Here is a 25,278-nt window from a genome sequence, read left to right as displayed (position 1 = left end):
CTACGTGTGCGGGAAGTGTATCCGCCTCCAGCTCCTGACGGACCGTGTTGCGGAGTTGGAGCTGAGGGTGGATTCACTCTGGAGCATCCACGATGCCGAGAATGAAGTGAGTAGCAAGTGTAGCGAGTTGGTCGTACTGCAGGTGAAGGGTCCACAGCCAGATAGGGAATGGAAGACCAGCAGGAAGAGCAGTGCAAGGAAGGTAGTGCAGGGGTCCCCTGCGGTCATCCCCCTGCAAAACAGATACACCGCTTTGGGTACTGTTGAGGGGGATGACTCATCAGGGGAGGGCAGCAGCAGCCAAGTTCATGGCACCGTGGCTGGCTCTGTTGCACAGGAAAAAGAGTGGGAGAGCGATAGTGATAGGGGATTCAATTGTAAGGGGAATAGATAGACGTTTCTGCAGCCGCAACTGAGACTCCAGAATGGTATGTTGCCTCCCTGGTGCAAGGGTCAAGGATGTCTCAGAGCGGGTGCAGGACATTCTAAAAAGGGAGGGAGAACAGCCAGTTGTCGTGGTGCACATTGGTACCAATGACATAGGTTAAAAAAAGGGATGAGGTCCTACGAAACGAATTTAAGGAGCTAGGAGCTAAATTAAAAAGTAGGACCTCAAAAGTAGTAATCTCGGGATTGCTACCAGTGCCACGTGCTAGTCAGAGTAGAAATCGCAGGATAGCGCAGATGAATACGTGGCTTGAGCAGTGGCTGCAGAGCGACTTGGATAGGTTAGGTGAGTGGGCAAATGCATGGCAGATGAAGTATAATGTGGATAAATGTGAGGTTATCCACTTTGGTGGTAAAAACAGAGAGACAGACTATTATCTGAATGGTGACAGATTAGGAAAAGGGGAGATGCACCGAGACCTGGGTGTCATGGTACATCAGTCATTGAAGGTTGGCATGCAGGTACAGCAGGCGGTTAAGAAAGCAAATGGCATGTTGGCCTTCATAGCGAGGGGATTTGAGTATAGGGGCAGGGAGGTGTTGCTACAGTTGTACAGGGCCTTGGTGAGGCCACACCTGGAGTATTGTGTACAGTTTTGGTCTCCGAACCGGAGGAAGGACATTCTTGCTATTGAGGGAGTGCAGCGAAGGTTCACCAGACTGATTCCCGGGATGGCGGGACTGACCTATCAAGAAAGACTGGATCAACTGGGCTTGTATTCACTGGAGTTCAGAAGAATGAGAGGGGACCTCATAGAAACGTTTAAAATTCTGACAGGTTAGATGCAGGAAGAATGTTCCCAATGTTGGGCAAGTCCAGAACCAGGGGTCACAGTCTAAGGATAAGGGGTAAGCCATTTAGGACCGAGATGAGGAGAAACTTCTTCACCCAGAGAGTGGTAAACCTGTGGAATTCTCTACCACAGAAAGTTGTTGAGGCCAATTCACTAAATATATTCAAAAAGGAGTTAGATGTAGTCCTTACTACTAGGGGGATCAAGGGGTATGGCGAGAAAGCAGAAATGGGGTACTGAAGTTGCATGTTCAGCCATGAACTCATTGAATGGTGGTGCAGGCTAGAAGGGCCGAATGGCCTACTCCTGCACCTATTTTCTATGTTTCTATGACTTCACATTTTCCCTTTCACCCTCCTTTTAAAAAGGAATTTTAAGCAAACAATTTAAATAGATCTTCAGTGGAGGACGAGTTAAGTACCTACCAGCATGGATGGTTGTTTTCAGCTGGTGAAATACTGCCCTCTGCTGGCATACACAATTTACTGCCTATTAATACCTCATCATCATAGACAGTCCCTCAGAACCGAGGAAGACTTGCTTCCACTCTTAGCGTGAGTTCTTAGGTGGCTGAACAGTCCAATACGAGAACTACAATCTGTCTGTCACAGATGGGAAGGAAAGGGTAGGCAAGGAGTCTGGTTTGCCGCACCCTCCTTCTACTGCCTGCGCTTGATTTCTGCATGCTCTTGGCGACGAGACTCGAGGAGCTCAGCGCCCTCCCGGATGCACTTCCTCCACTTAGGACGCTCTTTGGCCAGGAACTCTCAGGTGTCAGTGGGGATATCGCACTTTATCAGGGAGGCTTTGAGGGTGTCCTTGTAACGTTTTCGTTGCCCACCTTTGGCTCGTTTGCCGTGGATGAGTTCCGCCGAGTAGAGTGCTTGCTTTGGGAGTCTCGTGTCTGGCATGCGAACAATGTGACCTGCCCAGTGGAACCACATGCTCAAAGATTACAGGCATTTCACGTCAATGGTGACTGGTCTGCGGAACCCAGTTTTAATTGGCTATGAAATTTGTTTTTACACAGGGTTTAAAATTAGCACCCTAGGAAAATGAATCTCAAATATTAAATACTGTAATAACTCACTAGTGCCTCAGTGCTATTAAATGGATGTTATGGTTGAAGACTTTATTCCAACAGGATTGGTAGATTTGAAAATATTGTGCCACATCAACTTCAAGAAAGTAATGAACATTAGGAATTAAACAAATAAATTAACTCATATCAAGAATGTTTTTATTCCACAGTATATTTCTCCTGCATTACCAACTGATGGGCTGTGGGGAGTGCAGTGCTCGAGTGACAATTCCTGGATTGAAAGCTGGTGTCAAAGCGAGGCAGCATCTCTGTAAATGGAAAGTTTGGTTTTATACACAATTGACATGTTACCCTATTGTCATATGAAAATAAAAGCACCGACAGATTTATTTTGTTAGTCATTACTATATAATTGAAATGCAGGTTTTGGAGAGAGAAAACGTCATGTAGTTTGGGAGACCGCATTATGCACTGAAAATAATTGCCCTAAAGTATGTGAAAACTGACAGTGAGCAGAATACATTCTACATAAAAAGTACATTATTGAGCATTCAATTTACATTTATATACCCATTTTCACAACCTCAGGACGTCTCAAAGTGCTTTACAGCCAATTAAATTCTTTTGAAATGTAGTCGTTGTAATGTAGGAAACGTGGCAGCCAATAGCACACAGCAAGCTCCCATAAACAACTATGTGATAACGAAAATCATCTGTTTGTGATGTTGATTGAGGGATAAATATTGGCCAGGTCACCGGGGATAACTCCCCTGCTCTTCTCCAAATAGTGCCGTGGGATCTTCTCCATTCACCCAGTAAAGCACATGGGGCCTCGGTTTAACGTCCCATCTAAAAAGACAACATCTCTGACAGTGTAGTACTCTCAGCACTGCACTGGAGTGTCAGCCTGGATTCCTGTGGTCAAGTCCCTGGAGTGGGCCTCGAAGCCACAAGTTTCTGACTCAGTGGCAAGTGTACTACCACCCACTGAGCCACAGCCAGTACTGTGTGTGTGTGTGTGATTTAAAATATATAAAAATTAATGATATAGATATTTAATGAAGCTGGTCAGATATGTATTTGGGAATTGAAACAAAGCTCGCTCAGTGGCAAGATGTGGATTTACCCCCCCCTGTGCCCCGGTCAGCTCCCTTCCCCCTCCCACACACTTTTCTCCTTAAAGACACTGAATCATTGATGGGAGCACGATTCTAAAGGTGGCCATTAGGCATGTGTACTGTCCTCCAGAGGTCACTGCAATAATTAGGAAGAAAAATCCATGGCCAATTGTTCCCGGCCCGAAGCAGGGATGCCAGGACAGTTGTCGCTCTCCCATCTCAGCTGAGACCAGCTAACCCAGTATCCACAGACTACTCACTGGACAGGTTTGACGAGTCAGAGGGAGCAGATTTTACTGCAAAATATCCCCCTTACTTCCTCCAGATCAGTTACACAGTAGAAACCTTACCCAACCTCAGAGACTAAAATTCAGTGTACTAGCCAAAGACCCAGCCAGGTGTAAAGAAAATAGCATTGCTAAATACTTATGGTGTAACTGAAATGGAGTTCAGAGTCCACAGAAATCTCAAAAAAACATTTTAGTATTTTTTTTTTATTGGTGTTATTTTCAGAAGTATCAGAATTTAAACTTTAAAATAAAATCTTTTCATACATAAGTTGAAATCCATTTCAATAGATCTCTCTCTTGCTTAAATGTAACAGTTAACCAATCATGCATGCACAATCTGATATTTTATTGTTTTAAAATGTTCATTTCACTCAGAATAAGCTCCAGGTCAATACTGAGAAAAGCAGTTTATCAAGTTTAACTATTTCAATTTATCTGTATAATACACTAACTGCCACACATCATTTTTTTCAAAGGGGGGCCGGAAGTATTGTGCACATGCAGTATAGGTTTTAAGTTGGATGAACATCTCTATATTACATGACTGAAGTATTCAGCCCCATTAAGGTGGTACACTGTGAAGAATCGGTTAGCAGATATTGTGGTTCCCTGGCCACAATGTGAATGCAAAAGTGAGCACTGAAATTTAGAATATTGTTGCTAAAAAAGGTAAAATGGTTTTGCAGTTACAACAAAACGACGGGGGGGGGGGGGCGGTGTAAGGGGGATAAAAGTTCTTCTAGTTGCTATGCACAGTAACACTGTAAACGTATCGATAAAGAACCAGTTTACGGTCACTATTGTGACGAGCAATGTGTTCCCCCAAAGTTGGCGAATAAAGTGACACTGATGGGGCTCAGTGAAGTAGGGAGAGAGGAGGCGCGTGTGGAGCATAAACACCAGTTGGGCCGAATGGCCTATTTGTGCTACCATAACAGAAGGAATTAATTTTTGTGCGCTCATTGAGGGTGGCGATGGTAGGAGGGAGGGAGGGCAGTGCCAGAGAAGGGGCTCATTTCCCAACTTTTTTTAAATGGTACGACTTTTCCAAGTTCCCACTCCAGCCCCTGATGTCAAATTAGCACTCGGTTGTGGGCAGTATTGTGCGGAGGATGTGCGCAGGATGGGCCGAGCGTAACTCATTTTATGTAGGACTTTTACAGGCAGCAGAACATTGAGATTTTCAACTCATCCTTTGAACTCAGGTCCCCACTGAAAAGACAGCATTGTGACTCACTGCACCAATCATCATAATCTCTCTCGCTCAGATTCACCCCCGTAATACTGCAGTGACAGATGCCAAGTGTGCAGTCAGCAATTCAGAACAAACATACTTGGGTTTTATTCCCTTATGCAATTGTTAGATAATAGATTACTTGGCCAGTTGAGGGAGAAATCATTCCACCTTTAAAGGGAAAAGTGGCTAAATAGTGGAGATAGAGAAAGCTACAAAACCAAGGGGATAACAAAACCAAAGAGGTGTACAGACACAATGGGCCAAATGGCCTCCTCCTGTGCTGTAAACACCAATGGTCTCAAATAGTTTAAAACCATCCACAAAAGGAGTCACCTTGTCATGTCAAGGTTTTTGAAATTGGGGCTGTGGAACCTGTGGATTACACAACAATAGGAAAAGACAATTCTTAAATGCTGGTTTTATATCCTCTTCACAAGCAGTGAGCAAGTGTGGTTCTTTGCCTTTTATCCCCTTGAACGATCTCCTAAATACCATCATCTAGTGAGAAAACTTCCTCATCAATCAGCTCTCAGGTAAGAGGGCTGACTGCAGGAGCAGGTGACAGTTTAACCGCCTCGGTTAGAGAGCTGCATTATTGTGAAGAGCTCCACCCAACAATCTGGCCAGGAATGGATTCCCTGCCAATTAGATTTGTTTTTTTAAAAATGGGGCTTCAAATCAGTAACTTCCACACAGGGAGCGAAGGAGCCTAAAGGGGTAAAATAATATGTACTGTATTTAAACAAAAACTACAAGAGTTTTATTTAGTTTTACATTTGTTAAACTGCTGTGGTTCAGAAATGACAAAAGCATCTAAAATAATAAAGGCATATTCACCAAGCCTTTCACAACACTGGTTTTAGTTTCTAGTTCAGAGTAAATGAAGACATTAAATCAGGTTTATAATCTCTGTGCCAATCTCAATTGCAGCTCATGTTTTAAATGATTCACAAATATACACTTACTGGATTATAACTGGCTGCTGCAATACTTTGTACTTTACTGTAACATACCGAGCTGCTAATTGAGTGCACAGATTAATGTCAAGCATGTGACTTTATGTAAACTCTATCAAATCTAACTACTGCATTATATTTTGCATCTTCAGATGGGTCTTAACCCTCATACAGGTGCTCATTTACAATCCCGATCACAAAAGCTCGACAATGTAACAAATGGAACTTAGATTTCACATATTGTCTCTATGGTCCAAGGCAGTTACAGTAACTATACCAAGAACCAGAGAAGGAATTCCGTAGGGCCACAAAATACCTGCTTCAATAAACATAAAATTGGAAATGGTTCACAAAGTGTGGATAGCATACGATCAGCATCCAGATTTCTAATCTCACTGATTAAAGGTTCTTTGTGTAACATAAGTGAACAGTATCATTCTTCTAGACTGACTGGATCTGTATGTATTGTTCTTTCAAGGATATCAATTAGGCGGAGGTGGGGGGTGGGGGGAAGAGACGAGAAGAGTTAATAAAAAGAAAATGCTACCTCAACTACAGCTTTTCTATGAAAAATGGAAAATTGTACAAAACGTTTGCAGCATAACAACTTGGGTCTGCACTGCTGCATTCCAATCACAACATGGGATGCTAGTTTGTGATCGAGAAACGATTTATCTGGTTTTAGTGGGGCGAGTAGGGAAGAGAAAGACATTAAAAACTGAAAAGGGTCACAAGTGCTGCTTTGCCCATTTGGACGCAGTGAAGACACATTCAATATCATTTCTGATTAGATTAAGGAAATAATTGAACCCTTCACCAATGTATTTTTCCTGCAAATCCCTATATGGCCTAATTTGGGAGACAATGTCAGTGAAGAGAATGCAAAATAGACTGGCAAAAATACTTTGCACTATTCATTAATCAAATGCAAATGCCCAATGCATCTCTCTGTTTAAACCCTCCCTCCCCTCCCCATTCCTTGCAACAGAACAATCAAATAATGAGGTAAGGCAAGCTTTACTCTGGATTAAATCATATACTCAAGGCACAAGTAAAAGCTTGCCTCATTTATAACCTTGTCTCCACAACCCAAAATATTGCAGTGCAAAGTGTGCAGAAGGTGCCCTGATCAACACATCATGTTTGTTCCAAGTTCTTTGCATATTAGAAGTAGCAGCGTCCACAGAATATAGTGAACTGGCCAAGAGTACAGCAGTCCCTTCCAAATAACTGCAAGTTTCCATCAACTCAATCCTGTTTTTAAATCTAGTGGGAAAACAAATAATAGATCAAATGGTACAAAGCTACAAATCAATGTAAACCTACCAAATGTAGAAAATAAACATTTTTTGATTATGTTCAACAAATTAGTGTGAAAAATGTCCGTGCCAGATAATGATATTTTTCCTATTGTTCCCGAAAGTCAGCATCAAGGCTCCCGAGTCAGGAATGTAGAAAATGGAAGAGGATGGAAGAAAAGGAAGGAGGAATATGAATCTATATTATATATTTGGTAAAATCTCCACAGGAAAGCATCAAGGTTTCCACATCATTTCAAAGTGAAAAAGGTGCCATTACTCTTCCTCCTATCACTTGCTGCCTCGATGATGGAAGTTCATTAATTTTAACATTCATTCAAATTTGTTCTTACAATGCATCATTAAGAACAATCCTTTGGCCTCTTCCTTCAGAGGTCTTTCCCCCAGTGGCACTGCAGCTTCACCCACATGCACATGACCAACTTTTTTTGATAACAAGGGTACGACAACACTCGCAGCAGATGCCCATTGCCCCTCAGGCAGAATACTGCGATGACTTGGGGAAATTTCACCTGACCACGAACTGGTGAACTTCTAATTACAGCAGCCAGATTTGAGGGGCAGGAATCTAAAATTTTACTGATGTAACAATGTATTACAACGGTGACTACCCTTCAAAAGTACTTCATTGGCTGTAAAGCGCTTTGAGACAGTCGGTGGTTGTGAAAGGCGCTATATAAATCAAGATCACGGTCTACAGGGCTGTAGTGATACCCGCCCTCCTGTATGGCTCAGAGATGTGGACCATATACAATAGATATCTCAAAGCGCTGGAGAAATACCACCAGCGCTGCCTCCGCAAGATCCTGCAAATCCCCTGGGAGGACAGACGCACCGTCAGTGTTCTCGCTCAGGCCAACATTCCCAGCATCGAAGCACTGACCACACTCAACCAGCTCTGTTGGACGGACCACATTGTTCGCATGCCCGACACGAGACTCCCAAAGCAAGCGCTTTACTCTGAACTCCAACGCGGCAAGCGAGCCCCAGGTGGGCAGAGGGAACGTTTCAAGGACACCCTCAAAGCCTCCTTGATAAAATGCAACATCCCCACCGACACCTGGGAGTCCCTGGCCCAAGATCACCCTAAGTGGAGGAAGAGCATCCGGGAGGGCGCTGAGCAACAAGTCTCGTCGCCGAGAGCATGCAGAAATCACACGCAGACAGCGGAAGGAGCGTGTGGCAAACCAGACTCCCCATCCACCCTTTCCTTCAACCACTGTCTGACCCACCTGTGACAGAGACTGTAATTCCCGTATTGGACTGTACAGTCACCTGAGAACTCACTTTTAGAGTGGAAGCAAGTCTTCCTCGATTTCGAGGGACTGCCTATGATGACATATAAATTCAAGTCTTTTTCTTTTGATACAGCATTGTAGCATAATTTCAATTTCTAGTACCGCTGCTGGGGGGATGGGGCAAGAGAAAAAAAAGCAAGGATAAGATGAGAAAGGATGAACAACTTTAATCCATGATATATATAAATTAAGATTTTAAATTAACACACTGGTCTTAATTTTGGAAACTACAATTGAATTATTCAAGCAATAGAATCTAGTAAAACAATGGCGTGAAATCGTGGACACAGCCTACGAGAAAGAGACTTACTTGCGGAAGGGTTACTACTTGATGCTTGGGAGATCGTGTTTGATCAGTCTTCCTTCATGAAAATATTGCTGTCCTGAGCAGTGAACTTGCGTTTCAATGCTTCCGATATAAGCACTGAAGGGTCATTCTCTCTCAAAAGCTGCGAACCTCTCCTGGACCTACAGTAATAATCATTTCAGTGATTAAAACTTGCCTTAGCCAGCAAATTTGAGCTTTCCCTTTTAAAGCAATGTACTTGCTGGCAAATATTGAAAGCTAATCTGGAATGCAAGGCTGTTACACAATTAAGTACATGACAAACTACAAGACTAACTGTTCTGTTCAATATGCACCAGTCTCATTTTACAAGCCAATTGGGCGATTGTGGTATTAGGATATCTATTAAAGTGGTGTGGTTTATTGTCTGCTGGTAATGTCCAAGTTCAGCATTTTCCACTGGAGACCCTGCTACATAACTGAATAATAGAAGTTCTCGTGTCATAGGAAGTGCCAATGTATTTGGCTTGGATTTGCTACCCAGTAGCTGAAAGACAGCATATGCACCAGATATAAACAATGCTTCTCATCTTGAATAACAATGTTTGCCAAGTGATGTATTCAGTTATGAAGAGATAGCCATTCCATGCAGAACATGCTGGGAGTGTGGAAGGTCAGGCCAAGGATTATATATTCATAGACACAATGTTTAGATCAGGATTCTGCAGTTCCCCTTGGTTTATGCTTCCTGGATATATATATGTGTGTGTGTGTGTGTGTGTGTGTGTGTGTGTTTGTGTGGAAGCTATTAAATATGGCCTGTAAAAGGAACAGGATTGATGGAGTAAATGACCTCCCCTTATTACTGCCTTTTAGATAGGCACCCTCAACAGAAAACAAGAAGGGTTTTGATAGAGTGAATAAAGAGAAACTGCTTTCACTGACAGAAAGGTCAGTAACCAGAGGACACAGATTTAAGGTGATTGGCTAAGAGCCAGAGGTAAGAGGAGGATATTTTTTTTTCTAACTGAGTTATGATAATCTGTAATGCACTGCCTGAAAGGATTGTGGAAACAGATGCAATAATAATTTTCAAAAGGGAACTGGACAATTACTTGAAAGGGAGGGGTTTGTAGGGCTATGCAGAAAGAGCAGGGAAGTGGGACTAACTGGAGAGCTCTTTCAAAGAGCCAGCACAGTCACGATGGGCCAAATGGCCTCCTCCTGTGCTGCAAGATTCTAGGATTCTATATTAAGAACAATTCAGATTTCCTGCATTTGTATTTCCCCCCCCAAAATTATTTATTGATAACTTTTTTTGAAGCTTGGGTCATCAGGCAAAGTCTACACTTGCTCTTCAGGAATTAAGATTTGCATCAAAAGCATCTGAAAAGCAGCTTTAACCAATCGTTCCTACTCCAAAGCTGCACGTACTACTGAAATTAACAGATTCGGTAACAAGGAATAAAGACTGAAAACCCATGTTGCTGGAAAAATAGCCTCACTTTCACTCTTCAATTTACCGTGCATGTCACCAGACCGTCATTCACATTTTAAATTACATGACAGCCTAAGCCTGATCAACCTAAATTCATCAAGACACATGCGAGGACTGCTATACAGTGCTGCTGCAGCTGGGGAGAAAAACATCTTGTGCATGTTTCCAGCACTGGGGCTGTTGCATCATGGTGCGTGGGTGCGTGTAGAATCCTTTGATCACACAAGCAGATGCCAAGGGCACCTTAGAGCATGTTGCATTAAGTCTGTTCCAATAGGGATTACATGGACCTCTGAGCGAACACTAATCTGGATCCACTGCATTTTCCTCCTCCTCTCCAGGTAAAAGTTATCAAGTCCTAGGGCCAAGTACATTCATGGTAACTTACCACCAGAGCTCCTTCTTTGATTATAACATGTGTGATTTAACCTGGCCCGCAAAGAACATCTCTTAAAATTCAAAATCATTTCAGATGACTTCCCACCTCCCTTTTGTTTTTCTCATCCTGCAACTTCTCCCTCCCAAGTTCAGAGACACCAAGGTCAAATGTAGCAGCCAACTGTCCCCGACCAGTCAACTCAGCGTAGACCAGCAATTGCACCCAGAAATGTCTGCTACATACAGCTGATGACACTGGCCAGTGCCTTTTGTTTAAAGTTTCACAAGTTTGCTGCCAGCATGACCCTGTGCAGAGAGAAGTTCCTCAACTATCTCAACCTGAAGCCTTGGTCACTGATAACATTCAGACACTTCACATTATCACCACAGTTAAAGGTATTCACAGCATATTATCTGAAGCTGTGTTTATTTCCAACTCACCCTTGTAAGGAGTTTAATTTGACCCTATTCATGTCTTTCAGAATGTCCATCATGTCTGCAAAGCTGGTGGACTTTGAAAGACAGGAGGTTTCGTCATCATCATTGATCGTTACGTCCTGCCCCTTATTTTCAAAGTCAAAGTCAAAGTTTGATGAAGCAGGAATGGAGAAAGAAGAGATGCTTAAAGGTTCAGCTTCATCTGTCTCTGCAATATCATTTATGGTAAATGACGCTAAAGGAGGATATGCTGATTCAAAATCTGGTAAAGAGCAGGCAATGCTCGATGTATCAGGAGAACAAAGTTCTGGTGTAAGAGGAGCAGATACTGAAAGACAAAAAGGAAACATAATAAAAGACTTACATTTATATACCGTCCCAAAGCGCTTTATAGCCAATGAAGTACTTTTTGAAGTGTAGACACTGTTGTAACGTAGGAAACGCAGCAGCCAATTTGCGCACAGTAAGCTTATTGATGTGATCATGACCAGATAATCTGTTTTAGTGCTGTTGATTGAGGGATAAATGTGTACTAGTCTCTGGAGTGGGACTTGAACCCACAACCTGTGACTCAGAGGGGAGTGCACTACCCAATGAGCCACAGCTGACAGATTCTCTTTTCATCCAACACAGGTTCGATCATCTGTTTTCTACATATCTATATAACAAACGGAATGTTCAAAATGCTAATGGAATAGTATCTGCAGTTAATGCTGTAAACGTAACAGGCCTGAATTCACGCTCCCCACGGGCCCGTACAAGGTGCGCATGCACCCGTGGGGTCCCCGCAAGTTCCGGGTTTAGGTGTGCGAAGTGCATGCGCCTAAACCCGGAACTTGCGATCGGTCAAGAATTCTCTTGACAGATCGCACACCTCTAAACTAAAGGGCCTCCACGGGCGGAGACTTGGGTTATTTGCCCCACTCCTGCCCAGCAAATGTCCTTCAAATTCTTATGACTGATAAAAGCAGGCATAAGGCCTGCTTTTAGAACATAAGAAATAGGAGCAGGAGTCAGCCATTTGGCCCCTCGAGCCTGCTCCACCATTCAATATAATGACTGATCTGACCATGGACTCAACTCCATTTCCTTGCCCGCTCCTCATAACTCTTTATTCCCTTATCACTCAAAAATCTGTCTATCTCCGCCTTAAATATATTCAGTGACCCAGTCTCCAGAGCTTTCTGGGGCAGAGAATTCCAAAGATTCACGACCCTCAGGGAAGAAATTCCTCCTCATCTCCATTTTAAATGGGCGACCTCTTATTCTGAAACTATGCCCCCTAGTTCTAGATTCCCCCACAAGAGGAAACATCCTCTCTGCATCTACCCTGTTAAGCCTCGAGAACCTTATACATTTCAATAAGATCATCTCTCATTCTTCTAAACACAAGACTTTTAAAGCACAGAATAATGCATTTTTTCCCCCAATAATTTAAACATTTAAAATCCCATTAAATAAGGTGTTTATTTTTAGACCCTTTAATATATGTAAATTTATTTTTCAAAAATTGTGTGTTAAATAATTAAATTCCATTTGGATTAATTTTAAATATGCGATGTTGTATTTTTATTTATTTTCCGTGTGTGTGTTTTTGGCGTATTTCCATTCATACTTATGGTGGTTCTGTATATACGGAACACACACATGAATGGGGATACCCGACTGATATCACTTGGGCCGGCCCAAGTGATCCCAGGGATGCGTACGAAGCCCATACGCTCCTGGGATGTGGGGGCCCCTACGTTGGCCTTCAGAGGCGCCCAGGACCGCAAATCTCCGAACGTCCCAGACCACCAGGTACTTTCGTAGAAATCTTTGCGACCGGAAGCATCCGATCGCAAATTCTGTGCCAACGTTGTGATCAGTTGATTAAAATGGGATCAGATCTAATGTTATGCGATGGTCCCAAAGGAACGTGGCAATAATGAGCATCAGCCACTTCGTTAAAAATTATCTGTGCACATTAAGATTTTTGCCTTCAACCCCCTACCAAATGAACACTGTTTCAGCCCCACTGCCCACTTCTAATGAAGGAGATTTTGATCAATTCCACCCAGCTGCAGTTACTATTCCAACCCACCAAATGGGTGCTAACAATCCAACCCCCACTGACTACACAGACTACCCCAATCCCAAAAGAGAAGAAAGGATCATAGAAATTTACAGCACAGAAAGAGGCCATTCAGCCCATCATGTCCACGCTGACCAAGAGCCATCCAACCAATCCCACTTTCCAGCTCTAGGTCCATAGCCCTGTAGGTTATGGCACTTCAAGTGCATATCCAAGTATTTTTTTAAAAAATGTGGTGAGGGTTTCTGCCTCCACCACCCTTTCAGGCAGTGAGTTCCAGACACCCACTACCCTCTGGGTGAAGAAATTTCCCCTCATATCGCCTCTAAACCTCCCCCAATTACTTTAAATCTATGCCCCCTGGTTGTTGACCCCTCTGCCAAGGGAAACAGGTCCTTCCTATCCAGTCCCCTCATAATTTTACACACCTCAATCAGGTCTCCCCTCAGCCTCCTCTGTTCCAAAGAAAACAGATCCAGCATCACCAATCTTTCCTCATAGCCAAAATTCTCCAGTCCAGGCAACATTCTTGTAAATCTCCTCTGTACCCTTTCCAGTGCAATCACATCTTTCCTGTAATGTGGTGAAATAACTGCACGCAGTACTCCAGCTGCAGCCTTACCAGTGTTTTATACAGTTTAAGCATAACCTCCTTGCTCTTGTATTCCATGTCTCGACTAATAAAAGGCTAGTATTCCATATGCCTTCTTAAGCACCTTATCTACCTGGCCTGCTACCTTTAGAGATCTGTGGACCTGCACTCCAAGGTCCCTCTGTTCCTCTATACTTTTCAGTGTCATACCATTTAATGTGTATTCCCTTGGCTTGTTAGACCTCCCCAAATGCATTACCTCACACTTATCCGGATTAAATTCCATTTGCCACCGTTCCGCCCACCTGACTAGTTCATTGATATCTTCCTGCAATCCAGAGAGAGAAACTGACACAAACCAACATATCCCACGAAAATTGTCATTAGACTGCTCGTGATAAGGGATGATGGGACACAGGTGCCACATTCTCAGTTAAAAATTGAATACAACACACTTAATATCTTGTGCAATATAGCTAACAAGGTTAAACTCCCTTTCTAAAATGAGTTGCTTACAGTGCGGAGTGGCAATATTGTCACAAACTCACCAGTATCCATTTTGGTCTCTGGCACAGCAACTATTTTAGCAATCTGTTCTCGCAAACGGCTAAGTTCATCTTGAAGTGCAACGGTGTGGTTCAGTGCAGCGAGACCTGGCTTCTTCATGCTTTCATGTTTCCGCCCTTCCCGTCGGAAGTTGGGGACTGATGAATTTCTATGCATTATAAGTAGTGGGGTCGGGTGCCAATCATCCCTGTAGGGTCTGGCATCAGCTCTATGAACAAAAGGAAAAATCACCAACAGAAAATGATAGAAGCCAGTAGATAGTAAATATAATAATTCAGAAAAGTAATGCCTTATAACAGCGGTCTTAAAATTAAAAATAATTGAGAGAGAGAGATCTGCTGCAACCACTCTTAAGGATTCTAAATACTATCTACTGGTAGCAGTCCCAAATGTTCCAGGCTGGTTTATCAAATAGTTAAAGTAGTGATGTAAATGCCTGCACTGTTTGTTATGGACAAACTGTCGGTTCCAGCCATAGGAACACAGATTACATTTATTTTAAATATGGAAACATCAAGCCTGTTAAAAGTCAAAGAATGGATAAATAAGTTACAATGTTTAGAACAAATTACCAACAGCATATTTCATATGAAAATAAAAAAAGCCATGAACAAAGAAGCACCGTGAAAGATTATTTTCAATATCCCACCCCCAAGGTCACACATGATTCTATCCACAAGCTAATACCAGGCATGCCAGAAGGCACACATCATTGGAGAAACAGCAAGTGTGCCATGAGAGTACAATCCAGCACTACACCAGGAGGTGCCAATATCATCCAATACCTCATCCTGGTGAAAGCTTCTCCTTCATCTGCAGCTATCCATGCAATGTCTGCCAAAGTGGGCACAGCTGGCCTGTCTCCGTGGATGGAGCTTAATGACTCAGCTGCAGTGATCCCTGGAACCAGCTGTGGGAAACAAAGAGTTAAGATTGCATTAATAGGGAACATAAACTTTTGGCCAGACAAAGTAATTGGAGGGGGGTTTTTTGTTGTTGAAGGCTTTCCAACATTAATAGTTATAGATTTGAGCCAGCATTAGTTATTTTATTATTTCATATATATTGTTCATTAGAGACTGGTGCTAAGATACAATAAGGGTTCAAATGTAGAAGTCATCAGAACATGCATTTCATTAGATCCATGGTATTTTCCATCTTGCATTCCATACTGCAGCCACCATCCTCTTACACAAGAATTACAGACAGGAATTATGCTGTGGCATTCCATTACGGTATGTTAATGTATACATTCTTCAAATTAATGTTTACCTCATCCTAAATGTGAAGTCACTGTACTGTAACCACAGATCATTACTCCTAGAATGCACTCACAGGCAATTTAGTCAAGATTCACCTTTAGAAATTGGTAGCCTTTCCCAATGTTTCTACATGTATTCCTGAAATGTTACCATTTTCCTCAAATGTCACTTTTCATAAATTCAGTGGCAGCCACTCATGTACTTGGAAATCCCCAGCATTGTATGCATTTTATTTATTGCCTGCATGTATTCTTTATTCAATCAGAAGGACAGGATGAGGAAAGTTGCTGACATTGCAAAAGTTGCTGACATTGCAACACTCCCACGAGACACACATAGCAAGGCCAGGATAGAACACGATGCCATCACCAGGCACTGCAAGAAACACACAAACTTGGCCGCAGCAGATAAATCAGCTGAAGACTACAATTCAAATTGTCCACAACAAATTGCAGGGCTGTCAGTCATTAGAATGGCTAAATATGTTGTTTGAATAGTAAGATATTCAGCTTGAATAGAGAACCTGAATTATGCAGAACTCTACTGGAGACTGAGGCACACCAATTGCCTTTGCTGATTAAATTTGTTCAAATTCCTGGGGGAGAAGATAATCTCAAATGCTCAGATCATGGTAGTGCAGATCTTTGGCACTATTTTATATGAAAAGGAAAGTTAAGAAAATCAAACAGAATCAAAGAAGCCAAATGCATAAACTTGGATTATTTAATCAAAAATCATATTTGCATTCATGGTTAGAGTTTTGTTAGCACAGCGTTTGGAATGAATTTCCCTGCATGTCAATGCTCAATAGTCTCCAAACCAAGTGACCGTGAATTCATAGTACAGAGTTTCTATTGGCCAAAGATGAAGTACACACTCTTCCTATGTAGGGGCACACTCCACTTACCCAAGGCGAGAGAATTTAGGCAGAGACTGGGGCTTACCCTACCCTGAAGTGCTGCTGGAGCTTTACAAGCTTAAGCCTCTCAGCTTGTCAGATCAATTATAACTTTTTATCAGAACAGTTGTATAAAGTGTGTTCTCACAAATTATGTGCAAGAGTAAGGTTTGTTGACAAGTAATTAAAGAGGCACCGAGAGAATTTGTTTCATGAACAAATGAATCAGAGCAGTAAAATAGTTTTAAAAATCACTTCCCCCTTGGAAATAAGCATCCTGTAAATAATTTAAATAGTTTAAACAGAAGTTCAAAACATTACCTACAACTGCTGCACAAACGTTAAAAAAGGAGCCCCCCACTTCAATCTTTTAAACACCAACACATTTTCCAAAATGTAACTCATTACGGTTGGATTTTTGTTTACAAAGTAGCTGCCGATTTATAAAGCAGTTTAGGGGAAACAGTGCCTGTATAATTCACAGCTATTTCGCTTTCTACAAAAGGGAAAATGTACCAGATTTCATATTTTTCAAAAACAGCCAGTTAGCAAAACATAAGCAAGGTGTATATCTACTATAAAAGGCAAGTATAGCGAACCCTTCAAAATACTGAAACCCACAGGGACTGCTCCATTCTAACTTCCAAAAGACAGTGTTAGCACGCCAGAGGAAGGTGTTATTACATCAGAATTTTAAAATTTAGTATATAGCAACAAAAATAACATACAAGAAAAAAAACTGTACTCATGGCATGCAATATAGCCAGCCGCAGATAGATGGATATCAGATGACCTTGGGGTCTTGCAGGTGGCTCCATAGGGTTCACAGAACCCAATTTGATAATCTATATACTATAAGGCAATGGTCAAACATGTCCAATGACAAACTCAGTAACCTGGGCACAATCAACGAATCACATCAAAGCTATGGAGTCCTGCCACATCCAATCGCGAATGGTGATGGACTATTAAACAAACAACAATGATGGAGGAGCCCAGTACGCGAGTACAAAAGACATGGCTGAAGCGTTTGCAACCATCTTCAGCCAGAAGTGCTGAATGGATGATCCATAACGGCCTCTTCCTGAGGTCCACATCATCACAAAAGCCAGTCTTCAGCCAATTCGATTCACTCCATGTGATATCAAGAAACTGCCGAGCACACTGGATACAGCAAAAGCAATAGGCCCAGACACCATCCCGGTTGTTGTGCTGAATACAACTTCTCCAGAGCTAGCCATGCCCCAAGCCAAGCTGTTATAATCTACCAAATTTCCCAGGATTCTGGGGAGGTCCCAGCGGATTGATAACCACAAATGTAACACCCCCATTTAAAAAAAGTAGGCAGACAGAAAGCAGGAAACCATAGACCAGTTAGCCTAACATCTGTCGTTGGAAAAATGCTGGAGTCCATTATTAAGGAAGCAGCAGCGGGACATTTGGAAAAGCATAATTCAGTCCAGCAGAGTCAGCATGGATTTATGAAAGGGAAATCATGCTTGACAAATGTGCTGGAGTTCTTTGAGGATATAACGAGCAGGGTGGATAAGGGGGAACCAGTGGATATGACGTATTTGGATTTCCAGAAGGCATTCGATAAGGTGCCACATAAAAGGTTACTGCACAAGATAAAAGTTCACAGGGTTGAGGGTAATATATGAGCATGGATAGAGAATTGGCTAACTAACAGAAAACAGAGTCGGGATAAATGATCATTTTCTTGTTGGCAAACAGTAACTAGTGGGGTGCTGCAGGGATCGGTGCTGGGGCCTCAACTATTTACAATCTATATTAATGACTTGGATGAAGGGACAGAGTGTAATGTAGCCAAGGTTGCTGATGATACAAAGATGGGTGGGAAAGCAAATTGTGAGGAGGACACAAAAAATATGCAAAGGGATATAGACAGGCTAAGTGAGTGGGCAAATATTTGGCAGAGAGAGTATAATGTGGGAAAATGTGAGTTTATCCACTTTGGCAGAAAAAAAATAGAAGCACAAATTATTAGTTAAATGGAGAAAAATTGCAGTGCTGCAGTGCAGATGGACCTGGGGGATCCTTGTGCACGAAACACAAAAATTTAGTATGCAGGTACAGCAAGTAATCAGGAAGGCAAATGGAATGTTAGCCTTTATTGCAAGAGGGATGGAGTATAAAAGCAGAGAAGTCCTGCTACAACTGTACAGGGTATTGGTGAAGCCACACCTAGAGTATTGCAAAGTTTTGGTCTCCATATTTAAAAAAGGATATACTTGCATTGGAGGCAGTTCAGAGAAAGTTCACTAGGCTGATTCCGGAGATGAGGGTGTTGACTTGTGAAGATACGTTGAGCCTATACTCATTGGAGTTCAGAAGAATGAGAGGTGATCTTATTGAAACATACAAGACAATGAGAGGGCTCGACAAGATGGATGCTGGGAGGATATTTCCACTCAGAGGAAACTAAATCTAGGGGGCATAGTCTCAGAATAAGGGGCCAGCCATTTAAAACAGAGATGGAGGAGGAATTTCTTCTCACAGAGGGTTGTAAATCTGTGGAATTCTCTGCCCCAGAGAGCCGTGGAGGCTGGGTCATTGAATATATTTAAGGCAGAGATAGACAGATTTTTTGAGCGATAATGGACTAAAATGTTATGGAGAACTGACAGGGAAGTGGTGTAGAGTCCATGATCAGATCAGCCATGATCTCATTAAATGGCGGAGCAGGCTCTATTTCCTGCTTCTATCAGTCTACACTCAATCATCAGCGACACTTACTCATCAATGCTTAATTTAGGTTCTGTCAGGACTACTCCGCTCCAAACCTCATTACAGCCTTGGTCCAAACATGGACAAAGAGCCGAATTTCAGACGCAAGGTGAGAGGGACTGCCCTTGACATCAAGGCAGCATTTGACAGAGTGTGGCATCAAGGAGCCAGAGTAAAATAGAAGTCAATGGGAATCAGGGGGAAAACTTAACTGGCTGGAGTCATACCAAGCACAAAGGAAGATGGTTGTGGTTGTTAGAGGTCATTCATCTCAGCCCCAGGACATCACTGCAGAAGCTTCTCAGGACAGTGTCCTAGGCCCAACCATCTTCAACTGCTTCATCAATAACCTTTCCTCCACCCTGGGGGTCATCATTGACAAGAAACTTAACTGGATCAGCCACATAAATACTGTGGCTACAGGAGATCAGATCAGAGGCTGGGTATTCTGTGGTGCTTGCATCACTTTCTGACTCCCAAAAGCCTTTCTACCATCTACAAGGCACAAATCAGGGATGCTCGCCACTTGCCTGTATGAGTTCAGCTCCAACAACACAAGAAGCTCGACACCATCCAGGACAAAGCAGCCCGCTTGACTGGCATCCCATCCACCATCTTAAACATTCACACTCTCCACCAGAACCACTGCACCGTGGCTGCAGTGTGTATCATCTAGAAGATGCACTGCAGGAACTCGCTGCAGTGACCTCGACCACCTAGAAGGACAAGGGCGGCAGATGTATGGGAACACCATAACCTGTAAGTTCCCCTCCAAGTTACATACCATCCAGACTTGGAAATATATCGCCGTTCCTTCATCGTGGCTGGGTCGAAATCCTGGCACTCCCTCCCCAACATCCCTGTGGGATTACCTTCACCACACGGGCTGCAGCAGTTCATGAAGGCAGCTCACCATCGCCTGCTCGAGGGCAATTAGGGACAGGCAATAAATGCTGGTCTTGCCAGCGATGCCCGCATCCCATGAATAAAAAAAATAAGACCAATATGCAAAGTAAATATAGAGTATTCTCAAATGAAGTAGCAACTTATAAAGATAACGTGTGTGTATTTTAACCCAATTATTGAAACAATTCATAGAAACATAGAAAATAGGTGCAGGAGTAGGCCATTCGGCCCTTCTAGCCTGCACCGCCATTCAATGAGTTCATGGCTGAACATTCAACTTCAGTACCCCATTCCTGCTTTCTCGCCATACCCCTTGATCCCCCTAGCAGTAAGGACCTCATCTAACTCCTTTTTGAATATATTTAGTGAATTGGCCTCAACAACTTTCTGTGGTAGAGAATTCAAGGTATACGCTAGTACTAACCTTTTGCAGAATCACACATGTAGAAGTTTACTATTTAAATAGCATCTATTACCTGAAAACAAACTCTAGGACATGGCTTCAAAGGGAGGTTTGATCCAATCATTCGAACGACGCTGCGGGAAGATCCATAAGGCTTGTTTTGCCATATTGGAATCATCTGTAAAATACAAATTGCCACAAAAACTCTGCTTACAACAGTGGAAAATCTTCCAATGCCGCTTAAACAATTTACAATTTTATATAAAAATAAAAGCTTAAATCCAAGTTAGTTCATTTTCATTTTCAATGTGACAGTCACACATCCAGGGAGGCTCCTTTTGCTGTGTACGATCATATTTTTTGTTATTTAATCTCTCCTGCTTTCCACCCTATCACAGACCTTCCCTTTTGTTCTTTCCTCTCCTCCCCCTTTTCCTGCCTCTACATTTGCTTAAAATCTGTTATATCTCTAACTTTTTCCAGTTCTAATGAAAGGTCATCGACCTGAAACGTTAACTCTGTTTCTCCCTCTCCATGGATGCTGCCTGACCTGCTGAGTATTTCCAGCATTTTCTGCTTTTAATTTCTGGAAAGAGGCAGTCAGCAGCTCAAACTGAATAAGCAGTCATAAATAAATCTAATGCTTCAAATGATGGCATAAAAGCAACCATTTGAGCACTCGTGTCACTAGGTCTTCCTCTCTAACAAAAGAATCTAAACAGGGTCCAATTATGTGGGAGTGCACAGACATATAACTATCACTTTTTTTTTTTAAAATGCAAAAAAAGCTTTGTTAACCTTCAACCCATTTACATTTTATTTTAAACACAACTAGAAAGCCAAGAGTTAAGAAATGCAATTTTCCATTTAAATCATCAACAGCTTATGTTGCAACAGCATTAAGTGAATTAAATAAAAGGCATGCGTTTACGTTAAAGGTACAAAAGCAAAAGGTATGTCTGAACCATGTACCCATGAAAGTACAGAGTAAAATATATTGCCCCGCAATGGCTCAGTGGGAAGGTACACTACCCGGTGTGGAACGGAGCCAGAGAGCGCAAGGTGGTCCACAGCATTTGATCCCTGGTGTGAGTGGTGTTAGCTGATCTGAAAACGAGGCAGCAATAGTCCTCAATGCCCCTGGGGAAGGGATGCCAGATCCATTTGCCAGTAATTCCTGCTAGAAAGTGCACGTGGACATCATATAACAAGAGGATGGGGCTTGGATGTAAACTGCAACAACCCACCCTCCTCAGTGTTTAGCAACCAGTCGACACGCTTTGTCTAGATTAAAATAATAGCAACTTGGATAAAGTGCTGGAGGAAAGGCAAAACGGAGCCATACACCAGCATTAATTATCACACAAAATACATTTTAGGTGAAAATAATTTTTTAAAAAAGCTTTCTGTCATTGTAGCAAGTTTGTCACAACGACAGCAGTAAGCTAGTTAGCCTCCACGTATACATACTCGCCAAGTTGCCTGCTCTGAATTGTGGGAGGTTTTGTCATGTTTCTCGTAAAAAGAAAAATAATGCAAATCAAGCAAAAACAGAGAAAGCTGGAAACGCACAGCAGGTCTTCCAGGTGGAAAAATGGAGTCGACATTTTAGACTTGTACTCGGTGTCAGAAATAACAAAAGAAAGAAAGACTTGAATTTGTATAGCACCTTTCACGACCACCAGATGTCTCAAAGCGTTTTACAACCAATTAAGTACTTTTGGAGTGTAACCACTGTTGTAATGTGGGAAACGCAGCAGCCAATTTGCACATAGCAAGCTCCCAAAAACAGCAACGTGATAATGACCAGATAATTTGTTTTTTGTTATGCTGACTGAGGGATAAATATTGGAGAACTCCCCTGGTCATCTTCAAAATAGTGCCATGGGATCCTTTGAGAGCAGATGGGGCGGGCGGGGGGGGGTCTCAGTTTATTATCTCATCCGAAAGACAGCAACTCCGACACTGCAGCGCTCTCAGCACTGCACTGGATTTTTGTCTAGATTTTTGTGCTCGGGTATATTAATAGAATCAGAAAAAGAGGTGGAGGAGAATACAAGAGAAAGCATCAGTGGAATGATTGTTGGCTGATGCAGCAAACTCATATTATTTAATAATTATTCCACCAGTGATTCCTCTCTGCACTCTGTCTTCCTCTCGTACAGTGCTCAATGTTCATACATTTTAAACTTTTCCCCAAATAGTATATACTACTTACAGTATCTGTCTCCATCTTAAATTGCACTGAAGAATTCCAAGTTGAGACAGTTCAATGAAACAAAAACACTGTGCCTCTGAAGCAGACCGACTAGGAAAGAATACTACTGGAACCAAATTTCACCTATCCACATGCATCAAAATAGATCAGCAAACTCCTTCTGGAAATTAAAAAGTGTTATTTTATAAATTGCTTTATCAAGTTCTTTACATGTTATTCTCCTTTGAGAACAAAGTCTGGAACAAGAAAAGTTAATGCGCCATCAAACTGCCATACAAAATATAAAACTCTACCCTCACATGGATACTATCCCACCCATTTCATTTCATGAGGCTACAAAGCAAAAAGCAGAAAATACAGCACAGCCTTATTTTAAACTTAGAATGTTATAGATTCAGTGAGTGAAAGACATTTAACAATCGTGCACCAAAGGCCCTGAAGTTACACCATGGGATAATAATGTCTGAATGTCAATACATTAATCTAAAATTCCCAACTCTGCTTTTTCAGCCGAGATGTTAACTTGTTTTAAATAGCATCTACTTCATAGTCCAATGTCCCATGGCATAATTTTAGGACCATAGAAAATAATCAGAGCAAAATAGCCTCATAGTGGTCGAGGTAAGATATCAAGGGGAAAATCTGGAGATGTACTATTACACCACACTAAACACTATGAACACAAAGCAGAAAATCACATAATTCAAAAGGTAGAAGCAAAAAAGGTGCGTAACAGAGGTAGCATAAACAAATTAGCATTTATTTTAATTAAACAACTTTGCAGTCGATAGCTAAAACCCAAGTTACATTACAAGATATTAAAACATTATTCTCAGTGTAGAATTCCTGCAGAAATCTCCCAGCTTGATATTTTAAAATGGAAAATATTCATAACCCGACTACACATGCTAATTTGTCAACACTAAATAATCACCCTGATTTAAAAATATTCTTCGTACTTAGTGAAAATATTCCAAGCAGTCCAAGGCTTAAAAACAAAATTAGGTAATGATATTTTTATAACTATTTCTTAAATAGATGAACTAATTTCAAAAATAATGAAAATTAAACATCTAACAGCATTGCATTGCAACTGCTCGCCATGGCATCAGATACATTAAGTGATTTTTTTAAAAACTTAAAATTAGACATTCTGCATTAAGGGCATTAACTATCAAAACATACTAACTTTGTACACTATTTATTTCCCTTATTATACAAGTTTTTGATAAACCAATGCAGGAACTTTCAAACCTGCATTATAAAGTTTCCTGCAAGCTCTTTTCTCCCGGCCATAATGCCATCCAGCCCCAGTCAATTTACCACCAAAATTCATTAGTACAAAATTTAAAATTGACGAATGTAGAAAATTCAGTGAAAGCAATTAACTTTTTTTTTCAAAAAGCTGTTGCTAATCTAAAATTACTTTTTCTCGACAATCCACATTTTGAACAGTACGACATTGACAATACTATATTGTCATTTAGACCATGGTGTCCAAGCTACCCATACAGCCCAAGCAACTCCATCTATTTATAATGATTATTTGTTGCTTTGCCCCATTTGCAATGCTGGAGGTTTGGAAGAGCACTGCTGAATAAATCAGACCAAGGTCACCGAGCACCAGCATAACCCGAGGCTCGGAGCGGGCCATATAAACTCCCCTGCACATCCCAATTGTCCAAACTCTGCATCTGGGCCCAGTCACCAGCTTTTCTAAAAGAGTTTTTATTTATGTATTAATAATTAAATAAAAATGGAAAGGTTAACCCCGCTTTAGTAAGTAGACCCGCAGCCCATTTGGTGCTGAAACTCTAGGCCAGGAACATAAAAGGCTCCGTGTAAAGTTGTAAATCTACCTTATAAACAGAGAGGCCTTTCCGCATCAAATGCCGGACATCCGGGCTCGGCTCGGCTCTACCCGGCTCCGGGGCCGGCACTGGCCGCTGCTCAGGCTCCGAACTCCGGGCTCCGGGCTCGGCTTGGCTCTACCCGGCTCCGGGGCCGGCACCGCCCGCTGCTCAGGCTCCGGGCTCGGCAGTAACCGGTGCCGGCGGCTCGGCGGACGTTGCTAAGGGCTGCTGAACAACCTCGTCACCCATTGGCTCCGCGCTCAGGCTGCCGAATCGCTCGCAGCCAATCGCCTTTCCGGGAAGCGGGGTAGGTGCGGACCTGCGGCCTAGGTCACTCCCCCCCCACCCAAAGCCCCGGCGCCGAGTGAGCGCCCGCGCCCGCGCCCGGTCCCGCCCTCCGCAGGGCCTGCACGGCCGCAAGCGCGCCAGCATTTACCGCACGGTGCGCCGAAACCCTGACCAATGGTCTCGGGTTATTCCGGTTTAATGATGGATGAGGGCTCGGGTTGAGTCAGACCTTTGTTGTGAGTTTGTGAGGCCGCCGATCTGTGTCCTGCTTCGGGTGTTCGCCCAGCGAGCAGCTGCCGGGACAGACGGGCTGCGACACATCCCCTGTGCTGAAGATCGGGCGAAGGATTTGTTGTGACAGGTGATTT

The 25,278-nt window shown here is 42.5% G+C and overlaps 2 protein-coding genes across 15 annotated transcripts in view; one reads left to right on the top strand and one right to left on the bottom strand.

Moving 5' to 3' along the window:
- Positions 1-2,344: 2,344 nt before the first annotated feature.
- Positions 2,345-25,234, bottom strand: mtfr1l (mitochondrial fission regulator 1-like). 7 transcript variants are annotated; one of them, XM_070898838.1, is made up of 8 exons: positions 25,140-25,233; positions 22,770-22,929; positions 20,625-20,729; positions 15,120-15,244; positions 14,316-14,542; positions 11,105-11,429; positions 8,812-8,969; positions 6,851-7,150 (listed from the first exon to the last, which is right to left on the bottom strand). In XM_070898838.1, exons 2-7 carry the CDS (start codon positions 22,782-22,784, stop codon positions 8,855-8,857), a joined length of 912 nt encoding a protein of 303 aa, XP_070754939.1. In that variant the 5' UTR covers positions 22,785-22,929; positions 25,140-25,233; the 3' UTR covers positions 6,851-7,150; positions 8,812-8,854. The 7 variants fall into 7 exon arrangements, with proteins under 7 accessions (XP_070754937.1, XP_070754939.1, XP_070754941.1 ...); XM_070898840.1 differs by having other exon boundaries at positions 22,770-22,926; positions 25,140-25,216; XM_070898837.1 differs by lacking the exon at positions 25,140-25,233 and adding an exon at positions 24,629-24,864.
- LOC139279698 (nuclear receptor coactivator 7) overlaps positions 24,970-25,278 on the top strand; it is a 115,622-nt gene continuing 115,313 nt past the window's right edge. For all 8 annotated transcript variants that reach the window (XM_070898828.1, XM_070898827.1, XM_070898826.1 and 5 more), the window contains exon 1: positions 24,970-25,271. The gene's annotated coding sequence lies outside the window, so the exon portion shown is untranslated. The remainder of the gene's footprint in view (positions 25,272-25,278) is intronic.

Source organism: Pristiophorus japonicus, chromosome 14 (genome assembly GCF_044704955.1).
Source record: "Pristiophorus japonicus isolate sPriJap1 chromosome 14, sPriJap1.hap1, whole genome shotgun sequence".
Lineage (NCBI taxonomy): Eukaryota > Metazoa > Chordata > Chondrichthyes > Pristiophoridae > Pristiophorus > Pristiophorus japonicus.
The sequence above is the reverse complement of the archived record's forward strand: the minus strand, read 5'-3'. Positions and strand labels throughout refer to the sequence as shown.

Coding starts and splice junctions, on each gene's coding strand:
- mtfr1l (XM_070898836.1), bottom strand. CDS start 24,655: ATGCGGAAAGGCCTCTCTGTTTATAAG. Junction 15,245..20,624: donor GTCCTAGAGTTTGTTTTCAG/GTAATAGATGCT, acceptor TGTTTCCCACAG/CTGGTTCCAGGGATCACTGC. Junction 11,430..14,315: donor AGAGACCAAAATGGATACTG/GTGAGTTTGTGA, acceptor TTTGTCTTTCAG/TATCTGCTCCTCTTACACCA.